Source organism: Martes martes, assembly GCF_963455335.1.
Source record: "Martes martes genome assembly, chromosome: 10".
Classification (NCBI taxonomy): domain Eukaryota; kingdom Metazoa; phylum Chordata; class Mammalia; order Carnivora; family Mustelidae; genus Martes; species Martes martes.
The window spans coordinates 17,283,707-17,303,759 of NC_137898.1; the positions used below are offsets into that span (position 1 = coordinate 17,283,707).

The window sequence follows — 20,053 nt, forward strand, 5'->3', positions numbered from 1 at the left end:
AGTTACCCCTAAGGCATAATTGTTGGCCCTAGCTTCCTTCTTCAAATCCCCCCTTTCGTCTTAAACTAGAAATAATATTTACTCAATACTTTTCCTATCCTTATCCCTGGCTTACCCTTAGCACCTATCGAACTGTCAAAATAAACCACATATTATTTTGTTCAGATTCTGTTGAAATGTTTAATTCTCACCAGCACATGCCAACTTGATCATTTTTGGTAAACTAAGTGCTGTTAAAGCATCTTCCAGGCCTGGACATTGTGGTAAAGGTTTCTCTGTCTTAGGATTTGAGACAGCCATGCATAAGTTAGGACACACAGTCACCCCCAAGAACAGGTATATGATGCTCTGGCATTACTGTATGGTCAGTTAAGAAATAGCTCCAGATGACAAGTGAGTTTGAGAAAGGGATATTTGTGAGAAGTAACACAGGCTGGAGTGTTATAGTCAGAGTTTCATAAAGTGTTGTGTAGTCATGGAGAATGACTTGATCTTTCCCATGTGCAGAGAAGAGCATTGTTGCTTAAATATGTCTCTACATGTGAGACAAGGTTTTAGAAAATTTGACACCATATTTCTTAAAGGACAGAGGGACTGAAGAAGAAGGGGCACCTGGGTGGCTCAGTTGGTTAAGTGATTGCCTTCAGCTCAGGTCATGATCCTGGAGTTCCAGGATCGAGTCTGAGATTGAGTCTTACATCAGGCTCCCAGCTCCGTGGGGAGTCTGCTTCTCCCTCTGACCTTCTTCCCTCTCATGCTCTCTCTCTCACTCTCTCTCTCTCAGATAAATAAATAAAATCTTAAAAAAAATAAAAGACTGAAGAAGAATTAATTATCCATAGACATAAATGTATAATATTGACATATATATATATAGACATAAATATTCCAGGCAACTGTGTTTTATTTGAAAGAAAGTAGGACTGAAATCTGGAAGACCTGGATTTGAATTGTATACCAGTAAATCGTATACGTTTGACCTGAGGCAAGTGACTTAGTAAGCCTCTCTTGTTACCTACTTCTTTCTCTGTAAAATGAGGACAGTAATATTGGAATTACCAGCTTTGAACATGGATAAATAACCTGAGGTGTATATGCCTGACAAATAATAAAATGTTCATGTAACATAATTGTAGGTATCAAACCTCCAGAGCAAAACCTTTAGAACTTAACCATATGCCCTTTTGTTGAGGTTAAATAAAACAATGTTTACTGTTTTTGCTTCAAATAGCTCAAGTCTTGGTAAGGAAAAAGAAAAAGTATCCTTTATAGTAAAAAAACAAACAAACAAAACAAAAACAATAAAAATTTTAAAAAAGAAAAGACCAAATTGAGAATAATTTCAAGATTTCTAGTTTATTTTTTGTGCCAAAAAAAGAAAACAAAACAAAACAAATAGAAAGAGGTTGTGAATTAGTCTCTTCCTTTAGTTGGTGTCCTCTTTGCTTTGGTACATTCATAGGGTTAAAAAAAAAAAATCAGGAGTCATTCTTTTATTCCCCAACCGCTCCCTCTGATATATCTACTTAAGAATTTCTATTCTCTTGTTGACTTCACCATAGATGAAGAAAAAAAGAAGTCGCATGAAATAAAATATTTCAGTCAAGTAACAAATGTGAAAAATTTAGTAAAGTAGCATAAGACTTTGGAGAAATAAATACTCTAGAATAAACAAACTAGGAATTTATAGCTGTTCTTTCTATTCTTTTTTTGAATGTTTGAACACTGTGGCTTTGATAAAGTACATTAAAAGCTATCAAAAGCACCTATCAAAAGGCCTAGCCACTGTTAAGTGCTTCATCAATGTTAGAATGTGGGAATTTTTTTTTTACACTCTTGATCTGCAAAATCTTCCATTCTCTTTCACACTGTACAACAGATAGAATCCTCCCTATTAAAGAAACCATCCCTTCCTTGGAATTAGGAACAGACTAAGTTATCCTCCTCTTCAACAGACTCCTCATGGCATTTTTCACCTCTGTGTTTCTCACTGTGTAAATGATAGGATTCAACATGGGAGTGAGGATTGCAAAGAACACAGTCACGAACTTGTCCACAGGGTAGGTGACTACAGGACGCATGTAGGTGAATATGCAAGGCACAAAAAAGAGCACAACCACAGTAAAGTGGGAGCCACACGTTGAGAGGGCTTTGTGCCGACCTTCGGAGCCATGGGATTTCAGGGAGCTCAGAATGACTATGTAGGAGAGGAGTAGCATGGAAAAAATGAGCAAACACATGGCCCCACTGTTGGCTGCCACAACCATTCCCAGCATGTAGGTGTCACTGCAGGCAAGTTTCAGCAGAGGGAAGAGATCACACATGAAGTGGTCAATCACATTGGGACCACAGAAGGGCAAGTTGACCATGAAAAGGATCTGCACGGTGGCATGCAGGATCCCCCCTATCCACGCCACCACCACCAGGAGGTGGCAGAGCCCCTGTCGCATGATGGTCGTGTAGTGCAGGGGCTTGCAGATAGCTACATAGCGATCATAGGCCATGACGATGAGGAGGATGATCTCTGATCCTCCCAGGAAGTGTTCCACGAAGAGCTGAGTCAGGCAGCCACCCAAGGAGATGGTTCTCCTCTGGTACAGCAGGTCGATGATCATTTTGGGGGTGGTCACAGAGGTGTAGGATGCATCTATAAAGGACAAGTAAGTGAGAAAGAAATACATGGGAGCCGAAAGTGTGGGGCTGAGGGAGATGGTAATGACAATGAGCAGATTGGCCAGCACAGTAAATAGAAAAATGAACAAAAAGACCACGAAGAGTATTTTCTGCAAGTGTGGATTCTGCGTGAGTCCCAAGAGAATAAATCCAGTCACATTGTTGGGAGGTGTGCGGTGATCCATTCAGGAAGTAACACCTTCCTGGGGCCTGAATTCCCTATAAAGGGATAAAGAGAGACACCTATTATCCCTGAAAGGATTGTAGTCAGATTTCATAGTACAAAAACAGTGACTAACTGTAGAGCATGCTCTGGGCACTCTGCATCAACATTTGTTTCAATTCTTTCCTACTTTCTCTACAATGCTCTCCGTCTCCTCAGATACCTCATACTTGCGACCTGTAAACACCCACAGCACAACCTGGGATGAGTAAACTTACTGAAAAAACACTGGGCTATAAACATGACATTGGGTTTTTCCTGGTTCCCACTCTACATGCCTTTCCTAAGTCATGTCAGTGCCCCATGCTTCTGAGCCCTCCTCTGTGTCTGTGAGTTTACAAATTGTTAACTCTCACATGTATTTTGTAAAGTAAGGGTTATTCCCTCTTCTGAGGGAATTCACATTCGAACCCTCACATGCGGAAAGAAAGACATGGTCATAACTATCGATCATAAGCAGGTGATTTAAAACAGAAGATGTACAAGCCTTTGGTGACATGTTTTCCCTGGTACCTACCATAACATATATAGTGTTCCTGTGCTTTTCCACTGTGCCTACCACAGTGCCAGGCACAATGTCTCCAGTGTCTGGTCCCTGTTAGGTAATGAATAAATGCTTGGTGAATTACCACACTCCTGTATCTCCACGAGTAAGAATACACTCACTTCCCCATCCCATAAACATAGATATCCAAGCTCTCTTGTCCTCCCACTCTGTTTTTATTCTTTACTTTATGACACATAAATAAACTTCTGAAGAAAAAAGCTGTACTCTAGCTTAATAGTTTCTGACAGAATTTATAAAGTGAGTATGAAAATATAACTTGCTTCTAGGAAAGAATATGTTCCTGGGTCATTTTACTTTCAATATTATTACAGTGTTTGTTAGTTAATATATTTTATTCTTCAACATGCTGTTCCACATACAATTTAATATAACCACATTCAGTAAATGGGCAGCTTCAGTAGAACAGGATAAAAACTCCTAGATGAGTGTTCATTACATGATGCTCTATCAAGCAAAGGAAACCCTTATTTAAAAGTTTTAAAAATAGAAATTTAATCAGAGAACAGAAAGAAATATTCTGTTAGGTAAGATAGATAACATACTGTCTATATACATACATTTATACAAACACACACACAAATGTGTAATATCTACTATTTACTGTAAGTGCCCATTAAATGTTCACTCATTCAACAAACATTTATTGGCACTTCCTATGTATATAAATGTATGTTTGTCCAGAGAAGATCATAAAAAGTGTCCCAGTTTAAATGCCTTTGGTAATCCCTACCCAACACTTTATCACCAAACGGCAGCAGTGCTATCATTCATGAAATCCCTCCACTCCTTTACATATCTCCTATATGCCTTCTCCTGCCTTCTTTTCCCATCCTTCCATAACGTCCATCATCCATCATTCCTGGTTGCAGGATATTGCAATACTAATACAATGAGGAAATGTGGGGATGTATAGTTCCCAAAGGGAACAGAGGAGAAAATGTAAATAAAATGAAATGTATTTTTCAAGAAAATATTTCCTTTCCTTGCAAAGATAAGTGGACAAAGAAGATTATTTTTTAATTATCCAAAATGAAAATTTTATTCATGTGTGAAAACCAAGTGCAGAAGCTTCATTGCATTCCCTTATTCTGAGGTGCACTCCCTCAACAGATCAGAAAATAGTATAGTGGCCATAAACTCATGAGAGATTTAGAAATAGCTGTGAAGAAATAGAAATTATTTGGTCCTTTTTTTGGCTCCAAAATATTCTTTCTAGGAATGAAACCCAAAGAAAAATACTTTTAAAAGAGAAAAATCATTATGTAGAAATCTGTTCAACAAAATTATTATGAGCTGTGGAAAACTAGAAACTGCATATGATGTCCAGCATTAGAGAAGCAGATAAGTAAAATATAGTGCACCTCTTTGAATAATGTGTCTTTTATAATAAAGATGTTTTAAAAAATTGTACAATGCCTAAGGAAAAGTATTAAGTGTAAAAATAGGTGGGTGAAAGTTTGGAACAAATTTGAACATATAACATGATTCTAATTATTTGAAATATAAATATATATATATATATATATATATATATATATATATATATATGTATATATTAGTAAGAAAAAAGCCCCGAAAATGTTTTTACTTCTAACCTGGTGGGATGTAGTTGTTTTTATTGTGATGCTTGGCCTCCTGAAGAGATTTAACACTCAGATCCATGGCGTGTGAGACGTGATTATATGATATGCTAGATGCATTTAAACCTGAGATTCTATAATTATATGAATTTCTGGGGAAAAATTTATCTCACCTACAGACTTGTCTAGCATAGCTTCATGGCCAGGATCCCCGGCAGCTGTTAGTTCACCAAGAAATAAGTTAGGTTGTAAGATTGAAAATACCAACTCACCCAGCTCCATTAAGTGTCTTGTTGATTTATAAACGGCACCTTTCTCTTGAGCCTCACAGGCACGACCACATACCCTGTTTGTAGGTGCATTCTGCGAAGTTTATTAGCTGTGGCTAATTGGACCTCAGGGATATGTCACTGTTACTACTAGATCTTACCAACAACCCAATTATTTCATGTAACTTAACCGACCATGAGAGGAGAAGTTTTATAGTATTCATCTTCAATTTTTAATTCTTTTCCTTTAGTCGGTATGAAAACCACAACAAGCGCAAAAAACTCCATAACAAGAGCAAAAAACAAAGTCGACCTCTTACGAATTTATATGCTTGATAAAAATGAGTTTAATACAGGACTTTATATTTAGTATTGTATAAATTTAACACTGAGGAGGATAAGAATCTTACCTTTCAAATTTTCATTATAATATTTTGTGTTTTTGGACTGATCTATCTTTCCTGGTAATAATTTTTAAATATTATTTAAAGATGTACATTAAGTGATAATTATGAACCCCATTATAATATTGACTCTTCAAACCAGCTAAAGCTTACTTCTTCAAAGCAGTTGTTACTTGGGCCAATTCTGAAATTAGATTAACATAATAATGAAAATAATTCCATTCTATGAATCAAGTCACAGATGATAAAATGCATTTATTTCAGTCACTTAAACTTAATCTCTGATATACCTCTGATATACCCATGATTCCCTATGAAAGGGAAAAGAAATATGCATCTGAATTCACAGTTCATAACAAGGAATTATAAGACAGGAACTGAGAATGCTATTCACCGAGGCAAAGAAAGAAGCCAGGCCTCTAAATCTTGGCTCAGGATCCTAATTCCTAAATTATTGTTTTACAACTAAAGTGTCATGACACGTTTATGCTGCCATCAACTGTGATTTATAATACAATTATATACTAAGAGAAATAAATATTAATTTTTGGAATGATTTTTAAACAAATTTAATTCAATTCAATTCAGAAATATTCCTATGTAGAACCACATTCACCCTTGTTCAAATATGTTTCCCTTATTAAAAGAAAAAGAAATTGTACATAGGGGGGAGACAAGATGGCGGGGAAGTAGGAGGAGGCGCCTTTTCAACCTGTACCCTAAAGTGAGCTGATTACCTACCAAAGAACTCCGATCACCCATGAAATCAGCCTGAGATCAGAATTATACACGTCTGGATCTCTACGGGGGCCAGAAGACGCCAGTGGGCAGGTAAAGTGGAGTGGGAACGTCGGACTGATATCGGAAGATAAACAAAAGGGGGAGGGAGCCACCAGAGGCGACCGATTGGAATATAATACCCCAATACGAGAGTGCCCTGCATCTGGGGACCAGCATTAACTTGGAGTCTTGTTGAAAGCACTCAAAATAGCAAACGATCGCGTGGGGAAATTGTGGGAATCGGGGAGGCTAGGGATAGGGGCTTAAGTCCCCAGACCCAGGGCAGTCTCCCCTGGCGCTGAGCCAGAGAGTGCGGCGGAGAAACCTGGTCTTTGTCCCGGAGCCGCCAGTGCGCCTGAGAACGGGTGGAGTCCGGCTCCCGTGAGGGGCTGGGAGCCACACCAGACGGCAGAACGCGCACCTTACTGAAGATGGGCGCGTGCCTCACCCTCCCATGAGAGAGGTGCACGAACGCCCAGCCTGGTGTTCTCGGACCCACGCGGCGATAGACCCATGCGGCGATAGCTGATAGAGCTGGAGGCCCCAAACCCTCCCCTGGGAGAGGTGCGCGCAAGCCCGGCGCTCTTAGCCCCAGCCAGCGGGAAAATCTCAGTGTGCGATCGCTGCTTGGAACCTCTCTGGCGCTCTGGAGCTGCCCAGACAGCCACAGCTGCCTTGGTTTTGCCTACAAGCAGGAGATCCTGCGTCCCCAGGCACCGCGACTCAGAACCTGCTCTGCCAGCGGCCCAGCGGCTGCAGCACCTGCAGGGGAGCAGACTGAGGCTTCTCTCTGAGAGGGAGGTTGGGGTACAGTTTTCTTTCCTCTAAACCTCCAAAAACCATCAAAAGCTGTCAAGGCGAGAGAAAAGAAGTGAACAAACATAAAAACCTCCAGAGAACAAAAACCTGAAAAAACTGTTTTTCTCAGAGCCCACCCCCTTGAGGGGGTCAGGAGGACTTAACTCAGGGAACATCATTGACTGAAAACCCACGTGGCAGCCCCCTCCCCCAGAAAACAAATCAGGAAAGAAAAAAAAAAAAAAGACTACAAGAGAACAACCACCACTACTTCATAGATACAACTTTTATTTTTAATTCTTTCCCACTATTCTGGTTCATTTTTTTTTCTTTTTTTATATAGATAATTTTTTAACCTATTCACCATCACAGTGAGATGTCCAGTACATCAAATTCCATGATAAACTTCTAACCTGAATTTTTTGATACATACACATGTGTTTTTCTTTTGCTTTTCCATTTTCTTAATTTTTAAAAAAATTTTTAATTTAGTTTAGTCCAGTTTATTATTTTTTTATTTTTATTTTCTAATATTCATATAGAGTTAAACTTCAAGGTAACCCCCTTTCTCCAAGCAATGCTACCCCTATAGGTGAACCAATTTTTAATCCCCCTTTTTCTTAGGAAAGTTGAGTCCTTTAACAAAGATATCAAGATACATCCAGGAAGAATCAAAATAACCTTCCTCGCCCACACCGAGAATCTATAACCATGCTCCCATCTTTTTCTTCTGCCAGTGTCTCTGTGTATTTATGTTTGTCCTGATAGTATATAAATCTTATACTTGGGGTTCTTCTTGACAAGGCTCCTCCTTTTTTTGCCTATATATATATATATATATATATATATATATATATATATATATTCTCTCATCATATACTTTTATCAGTCTTTTTGTTTGTCTGTTTATGTTTGTATACATCATAAATCTTGCCCTGGGGCCCATTTGGGCTGAACTTTCTCTTTTATCTTCCCTTTTTTTCCTCTCTCTCTCTCTCTCTCGTTTCTTTTTCTTTTCTTTTTTCTCTCGTTTGGGTGGGGAATCCTGAGTGCTCAGAAGCGTTCCAGGGTGCACCTTGACGGCACCACGGTTGATACATCCAGCTACATCTGTCCAGTCATCTCTCACCAAAATGACTAGGAGGAGGAATCCCCAACAGAAGAAAAATACAGCGGATGGGCCTTCTGCAACAGAGCTAATGGCTATCAACATAGACAATATGTCAGAAAGAGAATTCAGGCTAACAATTATCCAGGCAATAGCTAGGTTGGAGAAAGCCATGGATGACCAAATGGAATTGATTAGGGCAGAATTGAAAGCGACGAGGGATGACGTTCATAATGTTAGGGCAGAGCTGAAGGCCACCAGGGATGAGGTTCACAATGCTCTCAATGAGTTCCAATCTAATCTAAATTCTCTAAAAGCTAGGGTAACTGAGACAGAAGATAGAATTAGTGATCGGGAGGACAAACAGATAGAGAGAAAGGATCAGGAGGAAGCCTGGAACAAACAGATTAGAAGCCACGAAATCAGAATCAGGGAAATAAATGATGCCATGAAACATTCCAACGTCAGAATTATTGGAATCCCTGAAGGGGAGGAGAAAGAAAGAAGTCTAGAAGATATAGTGGAACAAGTTCTTCATGAAAATTTTCCAAATCTTGCGAATGGAACAAGTGTTCATGTACTAGAGGCAGAAAGGTCTCCCCCCAAGATTATAAATTCAAAAAAAAAACATCCAGGCACCTCATAGTAAAATTGAGGAATCATAATTGTAGATACAATCTCTTGAATGCCGCTAGGACAAAGAAGCTACTTACGTACAGAGGAAAGCCCATCAGAATAACGTCAGACATGTCCACAGAGACCTGGAAAGCCAGAAAGGGCTGGCAAGATATATTCAGGGCACTAAATGAGAAGAACATGCAGCCAAGAATACTTTATCCAGCAAGACTGACATTCAAAATGGATGGAGAGATAAAGAGTTTCCAAGACCGGCAAGGCTTAAAAGACTATGCAACCACCAAGCCGACACTGCAGGAAATATTAAGGGGGGTTCTATAAAGGAGGAAAAATCCTAAGAATAGCATTGAACAGAAATATAGAGACAATCGACAGAAAGAAAGACTTCAAAGATAACACAATGTCAATAAAAACGTATCTCTCAATAATCACTCTCAATGTGAATGGCCTAAATGCACCCATAAAACGACACAGGGTTGCAGATTGGATAAAACGACAGGACCCATCCATATGTTGTCTACAAGAGACCCATTTTGAACCTAGCAACAGCAATCAGACAACAAAGAGAAATAAAAGGTATCCAAATTGGCAAGGAAGAAGTCAAACTCTCTCTCTTCGCAGATGACATGATTCTTTATATGGAAAACCCAAAAGACTCCACCCCCAAACTACTAGAACTCATACAGCAATTCAGTAATGTAGCAGGATACAAAGTCAATGTCCAGAAATCAGTGGCTTTCTTATACACTAACAATGAAAATACAGAAAGGCAAATTAGAGAATCAATTCCATTTACTATAGCACCAAAAACCATAAGATACCTCGGAATAAACCTAACCAAAGAGGTTAATGATCTGTACTCGAGGAACTACAGAACACTCCTAAAAGAAATTGAAGAAGACACAAAAAGATGGAAGACCATTCCATGCTCTTGGATCGGAAGAATAAACATCGTTAAAATGTCTATACTGCCCAGAGCAATCTATACTTTTAATGCCATTCCAATCAAAATTCCACCAGTATTTTTCAAAGAGCTGGAGCAAATAATACTAAAATTTGTATGGAATCAGAAGAGACCCCGAATTGCTAAGGAAATGTTGAAAAACAAAAATGAAACTGGTGGCATCACGTTACCTGATTTCAAGCTTTACTACAAAGCTGTGATCACCAAGACAGCATGGTACTGGCATAAAAACAGACACATGGACCAGTGGAACAGAGTAGAGAGCCCAGATATGGACCCTCAACTCTATGGTCAAATAATCTTTGACAAAACAGGAAAAAATATCCAGTGGAAAAAAGACAGTCTCTTCAATAAATGGTGCTGGGAAAACTGGACAGCTATATGTAGAAGAATGAAACTTGACCATTCTCTTACACCGTACACAAAGATAAACTCGAAATGGATAAAAGACCTCAACGTGAGACAGGAATCCATCAGAATCCTCTAGGAGAACATAGGCAGTAACCTCTTTGATATCACCCACAGCAACTTCTTTCAAGATATGTCTCCAAAGGCGAAGGAAACAAAGGCAAAGATGAACTTCTGGGACTTCATCAAGATAAAAAGCTTCTGCACAGCAAAAGAAACAGTCATCAAAACAAAGAGGCAACCCACGGAATGGGAGAAGATATTTGCAAATGACAGTACAGATAAAAGGTTGATATCCAGGATCTATAAAGAACTCCTCAAACTCAACACACACAAAACAGATAATCATATTAAAAAATGGGCAGAAGATATGAACAGACACTTCTCCAATGAAGACATACAAATGGCTACCAGACACATGAAAAAATGTTCATCATCACTAGCCATCAGGGAGATTCAAATCAAAACCACATTGAGATACCACCTTACACCAGTTAGAATGGCCAAAATTAGCAAGACAGGAAACAACGTGTGTTGGAGAGGATGTGGAGAAAGGGGAACCCTCTTACACTGTTGGTGGGAATGCAAACTGATGCAGCCACTTTGGAGAACAGTGTGGAGATTCCTCAGGAAATTAAAAATAGAGCTTCCCTATGACCCTGCAATTGCACTGCTGGGTATTTACCCCAAAGATACAGATGTAGTGAAAAGAAGGGCCATCTGTACCCCAATGTTTATAGCAGCAATGGCCACGGTCGCCAAACTGTGGAAAGAACCAAGATGCCCTTCAACGGATGAATGGATAAGGAAGATGTGGTCCATATACACTATGGAGTATTATGCCTCCATCAGAAAGGACGAATACCCAACTTTTGTAGCAACATGGACAGGACTGGAAGAGATTATGCTGAGTGAAATAAGTCAAGCAGAGAAAGTCAAGTATCATATGGTTTCACTTATTGGTGGAGCATAACAAATAATATAGAGGACAAGGGTAGATGGAGAGGAGAAGGGAGTTGAGGGAAATTGGAAGGGGAGGTGAACCATGAGAGACTATGGACTCTGAAAAACAACCTGAGGGTTTTGAAGGGGCGGGGTGGGAGGGTGGGGGAACCAGGTGGTGGGTATTGGGGAGGGCACGGATTGCATGGAGCACTGGGTGTGGTGAAAAAACAATGAATACTGTTACGCTGAAAATAAATAAAAAATTTAATTAAAAAAAAAAGGTAAAAAAAAAAAAAGAAATTGTACATAAATCTGATTGGCTCAAGAGAATGTGGCCACTACGAGCAACATGTGTCATGAGGAGAACAGTTTATGATAATAACTGAGACCAACTAAACCCGGGGTCATTGGACACTTGAGTATTACAGTGCTACGATAATATTTGTGATGGCAGATGCCAAAGAAAGTTTGAATGAGGATGGAAACCTAAAAGCTATAAGGAAAACACATTTTACTGAAATATCATCTGAGAAGATGTCTTGAACTTGTCTTTCAACTTTTGAATGAAATCCAGAGCCAGATCAGAGAATTAGCATGTATTTAAACAGACATCATACTCAACATCAGGAAAGATTGCAATCCATTCATATTGTCCATTAAGTGGTCATCCAGCCTCTACCTAGCTACAGTGGTCGGTGATTGCATTAGAACCTCTACACCTGTCTACTCTATCCCCCTCAAGGACAAAAGTAGCATGAAATGAAGGTAAATCTAAACCAGTGAGACTTAGCCATGAAGGTAATTGTTCAAAAGATAAGTTACTGGAGCTATCCCAAGAAAGTCTATTTCCAGAATACAAATCCGAAGACAGACTGGTTGGTAACCCTTGAGAGATAGCAACACAGAGTTTCAGTCTAGAAGGGTAAACCAGAATGAAAAAGAAATTAAATATAGATCACATCATAGCTGGCCAGAAACGAGTTGAGGGATGATGTGATGTTTGACTAGCTCAGGGACTAGTTTCATAAAAATCAGATACCTACCAAAGTATTCTTCTTGTGGGCAACTTCACACATTTCAGTAGGGAGAAGGACATGTTCTCAAAGTAGCAGAACTCATATTGTCTTAGACCGATCCACAGACCCTTTCAGCCCAGAAGGATATCTTCTAAGTTACTTATCGGTAATGGAAAAATTACACGAGATGAGCTCTGTTCTCATAACCTTTCCAATTTTACTTCTTCTAACTGAAGTAGAAGCAAATTAACAGTATTTATAAGAATAAAAATATTGACGTAAGCAGAATAACAGAACTTGGAAACACCTTCTAAATTAACTAAGTAAACTACTGGTAGAAATAGGGAGAACTGGGTTGCATCATGGAAAGGGATGATGGCATAGTGAGAAATAAGATCATGTCTCCTGATCATGAAGATAAGGTTTTTGCTCTACATTTTCTTAACCATAATATGCTTGTTAAATATTTTCACATCATGCAATTGATTGATTTTGTCAATAAAGCATATGGTATCCATGTGAGGTAGGAGGCTGGAACTTCCTGTCCAAAAGAAAAAATTACACGGGCACCAGGGTGGCTCAGTTGTTTGAAGGTCCAACTCTTGATTTGGGCTCAGGTCATGATCTTAGGATCATTAACCTGAGTCCCACACTGGGCTCCATGCTCGGTGTGGAGTCTCCTTGAGACTCTCTCTCTGCCTCTGCCCCTCCCCCTGCTCACACTTTCTATCTCATTCTAAAATAATAAATAAAATATTTTTTTTAAAAAAGAGGAAGCTATTACACATTTATGACATGCATATGCAATTGTATTTAGGGACAGACTTTTTTTTAACAGACTTTATTTTTAAAAAGAGCCAAAATTGATTCACAACAAAGTCATATAAGTTGTTTTGCTAAGAAATAGTTTCTTCGTCAATTGCAATGATTCCTGTTTTTGTATCCCTTATAAATGACCTTTATTTTTTTTTAAGATTTTTTTTTATTTATTTATTTGACAGACAGAGAGAGGTCCCAAGTAGGAAGAGAGGCAGGCAGAGAGAGAGGGGGAAGCAGGCTCCCTGCTGAGCAGAGAGCCCGATGCAGGGCTTGATCCCAGGACCCTGGGATCATGACCTGAGCCGAAGGCAGAGGCTTTAACCCACTGAGCCACCCAGGTTCCCCTATAAATGACCTTCTAAAGCAGTTTCCAGAGATGATTCCAGTCTCAAAGAACTAAAAGTAAAGCCAGATTTTTAATAGTAAAAGTTTTTTTAAATATGTTTTATTGTGTGTTTTGAGAAACACTTGCATTTGATTGTATTAATAATTATTACTCTAATAAAGTGTCTATCCTATGACATACACTAAAAAAATATTTTTATAGACCAAATCATAATCAAATACCAGTCCAAGCTCCTATTTAATGAGAAGATCACAGGATGGGGAGTAAGAATATTTGGGCTCAAGGCTGGCTTATATGTTGTAGGGTCTACTTATTTAAACCTTCTGGTTTTCCACTTTTTTTCTGTAAAGTAAAAAGAATATAATTCAATTTTATAAGGTATGACCATGTGAAAACACTTAAAATTTTCTACATCATTTTAAATACCATTAATTTTTATAATTCCTGACAACTTGTACTCAACAGAACAAGAAACTGCAAAATAACTTTAAACATTAGGTATATCAACTGTGTGCCAAAAGGGTCTTGGCAAGTATCCTCTTTCCAAATTATATTCCACACTGTCCTATAACCAATAGGTTATAGGACAACACAGCTTTCTGAGTACCCACTGCTTATATATGTTAGGGTCCGTGATCAAAGGAGAGAGACTGATACAAAGCGAAGGTCAAGCAAAGCTTTATTTCGCGCCAAGCATCGAAAATCAAACCGACTTGTAAGGGCTGTCTCTTACTAAGAGATGATGATGACGACCCCGACATGGCTGCTCCCCAGAAGGATACTCTGGACAAGGCTGCTCTGGATGAGGCCGCTCTCCAATGAAGCCGCTCTGGAGGAGGCCACTCTGGACGAGGCTGCTTCCCAGACGAGGCCACTCCCCTGAAGGAGGCTGCTCTGGCAAGGCCACTCCCCAGAAGGAGGCTGCTCTGGCAAGCACTCCTGACGACTCTTACTGCTCTTACTGAGTGCTCTTACTGACAGCTCTTACTGACAGCTCTTACAGCTCTCACTGATCCAGCGGTCTCACTGCCCCCGATGACTCTTACAGCTCTTACTGCTCCGGTGAGACCGCTCCCGGCGAGGCTCACAGCTCTTACTCCTCTGGGGGACAGCTCTTACTCCCCGCTACTAGCCTTGCAAACCAGCTTTTATAGAGGCACTTTTAGCTGGGCTATACACAGGTAGGCAATGAGATTGCAATACAAAGAAAACTGCTAGGTTACACATGGGCGGCCAACCGAATTTCAATTTACCCTAATAGATATATGTGTGCCCCTCTGATTGGATGTCTTCACCTGGCCTGACCCGCCCCTCCATCTAGGCTTTGCAAGGAAGTTCTTCCGGGAGCGGCAGGGTCAATCTAAGTTCACTGCAACAATATGGCTCCCTCTGATTAAGTAAGCCCTTACATTGTTGGGGGCCAGCTATACTGAGGGAAACTTCGGAGGGAACCAGCTACTAGATGGTTCGATTAGTCTTTCGCCCCTATACCCAGGTCAGACTGATTTGCACGTCAGGACCCCTACGGACCTCCACCAGAGTTTCCTCTGTCTTCGCCCTACCAAGGCACAGTTCACCATCTTTCGGGTCCTAACTCATGCGCTCATGCTCCACCTCCCCGGTATGGCAGGCGAGTCGGGCCCGCTGGTGCGCCCCCGGGGGCCTGGAGAGGCCTCAGGATCCCACCTTGGCTGGCGAGCAGCGCCGGACTTCACCTTCATTGCGCCAGGGCGGCTTTCGTGGGAGCCCCTGACTCGCACACGTGTTAGACTCCTTGGTCCGTGTTTCAAGACAGGTCGGGTGGGTGCCTGACATCGCTGCTGACCCGTGCGCTCACTTTGCTGTGCTTTGGTCACGGGGTGGCGCATGGAAAACCAACCCCCCTCCCCCCCGCCCCCCCCCCCGCGACCAGCTCCGGGACAGCTGGGAAGGCCCGTGGGGAAGGTGGCTCGCCACCCCCCCTGCTCTCTTCAGGGGGTGGGCCCACCCCTCAAGTGTTACAGCCCCCCCATACACGAGCCATTATACAACTCTGTGATTAGAAAGGCATGTTTTTAAGTTTGTTACAAAACAAGAAAGGTTCTGATGAATTGCTGCCCTTTTTTCCCCTAATATTCTTTGAAATGGTTGAGAGATCATCGGATTTGGGTTTAGAAAAAAGCAGATCCACACACTAGCTCTGTCTGACATTGGGCTACTTAGTTAATGTTTTTGAATTTTATTTCCCTTCCTCTGTAAAACAGCAATAATCATAATAATACCTACCTTGCAGAGGGGTTGTCTCACACGGGAGGTATGGGAAGTGCCTTAAAGTAATACAAAAATGTAAAGATCATGATAGAAATAAAATCTCTGTATTGGGTCACTTATCATTTGAAATTGCATTCCTGTTTAATAACATTCTAATGGCATTTTTTACCTCTGTATTCCTGACTGTGTAGATGACAGGGTTTAACATGGGAGTAACAAGAGTATAGAATACAGCTATGGCTTTATCCATGGGAAAAGTAGCTACTGGTCGCAGATACATAAAAATACAGGGCACGAAGAACAAGACAACTACTGTGATGTGGGAACCACAGGTAGAGAGGGCCTTTTTCCTCCCTGCAGAGCTGTGAGTCTTCAAGGAGCACAGGATGACCACATAGGATACCAATAACATCACAAAGGTGATCACAGGGATTACCCCACCATTGGCAGCAACCAAGAGACCAACAAGGAAGGTGTCAGTGCAGGCAAGTTGTATCAGGGGGAAAATGTCACACGTGAAGTGATCCATGATATTGGGACCACAGAATGGGAGCCAGAAAGTAACCAGAATCTGTCCGATGGAGTGGAGAAAACCTACTGCCCAACACACACCCACGAGGAGGCAGCATGTGCGGTGGTTCATGATGGACATATAGTGCAGAGGTCTACAGATGGCTACATAGCGGTCATACGCCATGACCACAAGGAGGACAATCTCTGAAGCTCCTAAAAAATGTTCTATAAAGAGCTGCGTCATGCAGCCACTGAAGGAAACAGATTTTGAATCAGAGAGCAGATCGGCTAGCATTTTAGGGATTATGGAAGAGGAATAGCATGCATCTATCAAAGACAAGAAGGCCAGGAAGAAATACATTGGGGAGTGCAAAGCCTGGCTGCCAATGATTGTAACCACAATGAGTAGGTTGCCTGTGACAGTGACAATGTAGGTGATAAGTAACACCAGAAATAGAATTCTCTGCGTTGGGCGATCCTGGGTAAGTCCCATTAGAATGAATTCAGTCACATTCATCCTGTCTTCTTTCATTTCAATCCTGATGATAGACTCAGGAGTGCAGAATTAACCTGCAAAAACAAGATCTCCAAATTCAAATGATGAGAACTTTATATTTTGGATTTTTCGACAAGACCAAAACATTTTAATAAAATAAGCTATTTTTTCATGGTGTACCAAGAGACGAAACATCCTTTTTCTATTTTATAAAAAGAGTGAATTTTTGAGCTAACTCAGCTTCTTACAAGGTTCATCACCTTACAAACGGTCACTGAGGCTGTCCTAGAGGGCATCCAGATACCCACTAGCACAACCTCAGTGACCGTTGTAACTAACTCACCATATAATTAACTTGATTGTTTCTCAGCTAATAAGAAATGTTAAGAACTGTTCATTAAATATTTTTTCAAAGACTATTTGTACAACTCTTGGTTTAATATACAGGGTAAGTGTAATTTGGCCTTTTTTTTTTTCATTTAAAAACCCTTCAAGTAAGTGGCAGAGTAGACCTGTATCTGTCTTGTTCACCTCTTTATCCCCAGCACTTTGTTCAGTAAGTGTCTGACCCATAGTTGTATTTAAGTATTATATAAATTAATCAGTTGGAAGACTCCTTACTTATTTTTCCTGTTTTCTTTTTTCCTCCTAACTCCCTAAATGAAAGTGTTTACTCCCTTACATGGGAGAAAAAGTGGAATACACAGTTGGAACAGGAACTAGATGTATTCTTTCCACCCCTTCAGGTCTATTCTCAGTGTGTACACCCTGGGTGACTGCTTTCCCCGGTCCCCTTCAACCAGTTCTCTCTTACATCTGGCCAACAGATAGTACCAGTGGAATGTAAGACAGGTGGGAAGAAAAGGATTTCAGGGTATTCACTGTCCTGGTTCCCTCCTATGGTCTGTCAACCAGTGGGTGACTAACGAGACACAACACTTTGGGACGGAACTTCTGGGTTCCTGTGATCACTCTTACCCCTTGTTCTCTCAGGTCTAACAGTGATAATGGCTTTATCATGTCTTACTGGTTTTCCATGTCTTACCTACACCCTGGTAAGTAAACATAATTAAGCCCTTCTAAATCTCTCATTTTAAGTTTGCTGTTTCAGGGCTCCAATGGATGCAGAAAATTTGTGTTCTTTCCTTTGTAAAAAAAAAAGAAAGAAAGAGTTTTCCTTTTATATAAATGTATTTTATTTATAAAACATCCCTACTTCTTTTGATGTGCAGCTACTAAGTAAGGTTAACTTTTGTCAGAAAAAAAACATAGTGTAAGAAAGAAATGTAACCTAAAGATTACTGGACATTTTCAGTTGAAGTCTACATGTGATCTATGACACTCTTTGGGGGATTATATGTTTCTAAAGTATGTATGCCTTTTGCTGTCTTCAGCTATTCAACAACTCCTTAAATTTATAAAACTGATAATAATGCTAACAACTCTGGTCCATAGACATACAAATGCTGTTTGATGGAAAGGTGATTGATTTCCCTGATCATTACAGATCAAGCCAGTTTTGCATTTATTTGTAAATTAATTACACATCCCTAATTGAATAATGAAAGGATGTTATTTTGGAGTTTCCTTTAGTCTGAATATAATCTTACCAGTTTCCTCATTAATGAATTAACTAAATAAAACCTTTGTCATGTGTTCATTTTATATTTCTTTGAGAGTCATGGTTTCATGTTTTTAAAAATTGTTTTGCCTGTGGATAAGAGAAGAGCAACCATTATATTTAGGAGAGATAAACTAAAAGTCTTCTAGAGATCCAGATGTTCTTATCCTCTGTGTTCTTTCACCATGGGTTTTTCTGTTTTATTCTCTTGGAGATTTGTTTCTGCTTAATCAATTTGTAAAAATCTTCTTTAAAACTTGCTTTGAAGTAAAATAGAAAGAAAATATGTTATTGAAATTTTTTTTTGTTAGCTTCCCAATTTCAGTCCCAACCAAACATAGCTAATATGAGTATCATATGAGTAGCAGCCACAATGAAAGGAACCTGCTGAAAAAATCCTATCAATCTGGTCCTGTTGTATGTGTGTGTGTGAGTGTGTGTGTGAGTGTGTGTGTGTGTGTGTGTGTGATGTAGGGGAGGATTGTATAGTGCAATATAATTTTGTGGTTTATTTAATCATTTGCTGATAAGTTCACATCAAAATACTCATGGTCTATTATATGCCTAACACTCTAGGGAAAAAAAGCAGATAATGTCTCTACTTTCCTGAAGCTTATATTCTAGTAAGTAGAGACAGAAAATAGCAAATAGAAAAGGAATTATACATTATGTCAAAAATACAATACCTGCCAGGAGAAATATAAAGCAGGGTATATGATACATGATCCCTGAGTAGGTAATCAGAGAGGACTTCTTTGAGAAGGGATGGCATACGCCAAACTTGAATGACTGTGGAAGGACCCACAAAGGTATCTGAGGAAAGAAATTTCCAGATAGAGAAACCAGCAAGTGAAAAGTCCCTGAGGAACGAGCATGGTTGGTACCAGTGATCAAAGGAGGCTAGCTTAACAGGAGGGGGATGAATAAAGAGTGATTGATGACAGATTTGTAGGGCCTTGAAGACCATTGTAAGAGGATTATTCTGGCTTCTGTCTAGACAATGGTTCATAAAGGAGCAAGGGTAGAAGCAGACTAGTTTGAGATTATTGCAACCATCTAGCCAAAAAGTGATGGTGGTTTGGACTGTGATGCTAGGAGTAGAGGTGGATGTATTTTGAAGGTAGATACAATACAATTTGCTGAGAGACTTGACAGAGACATAAAGAGAGAAAAGAGTAAAAATTACTCTAGTTTTTTGGACAACATCATCTAAAGACAGTGTTGTCGTTTATGGAGACAATTTCATGTCTAGATGTCACCTCTAAAACAGCCAACATTTGCTTGAGTGTTTACAAGTGCCAGGCACATTTACTCTTTACATCAACACTAAAGTCAGACCCTGCTATCATCCTTATGTAATAGATGAAATAATGAAGACTTAGAAAAGGTAAGGAAGCTCTTCAGTATAATTCAGTAGGTTGTGACCTTGGCCTTACACTGGAATAAACAGCAAAAATAATTCTATAAAATGCATTTAACCTCTGGAACTCTTCACTATTTACTGTAAAATGAAGATACTTGGCTCAAAGGATATCTGTCAGAACAGAAGGGTGACTAGTTCTGTAATTGGCACAAAGTAGGTACAAAGGGTGACATTTGACCGTGGCTATTATATAGTATTCTTTCTATGAAATTC

General features: G+C 39.8%; 2 protein-coding genes across 2 annotated transcripts; both read right to left on the minus strand.

Annotated features, from left to right (window-relative positions):
* Positions 1-1,931: 1,931 nt before the first annotated feature.
* On the minus strand, positions 1,932-2,858 carry LOC308350276 (olfactory receptor 4C3D-like; the record flags this gene model as incomplete). The annotated part of the gene is made up of 1 exon (XM_080815412.1): positions 1,932-2,858. One exon carries the CDS (start codon positions 2,856-2,858, stop codon positions 1,932-1,934), a length of 927 nt encoding a protein of 308 aa, XP_080671538.1.
* Positions 2,859-15,899: 13,041 nt separating this feature from the next.
* LOC308350259 (olfactory receptor 4C46-like) lies at positions 15,900-16,832 on the minus strand (the record flags this gene model as incomplete). Its single annotated transcript, XM_080815395.1, has 1 exon — positions 15,900-16,832. The coding sequence occupies one exon, from the start codon at positions 16,830-16,832 to the stop codon at positions 15,900-15,902; it is 933 nt and encodes a 310-aa protein (XP_080671521.1).
* Positions 16,833-20,053: the final 3,221 nt, after the last annotated feature.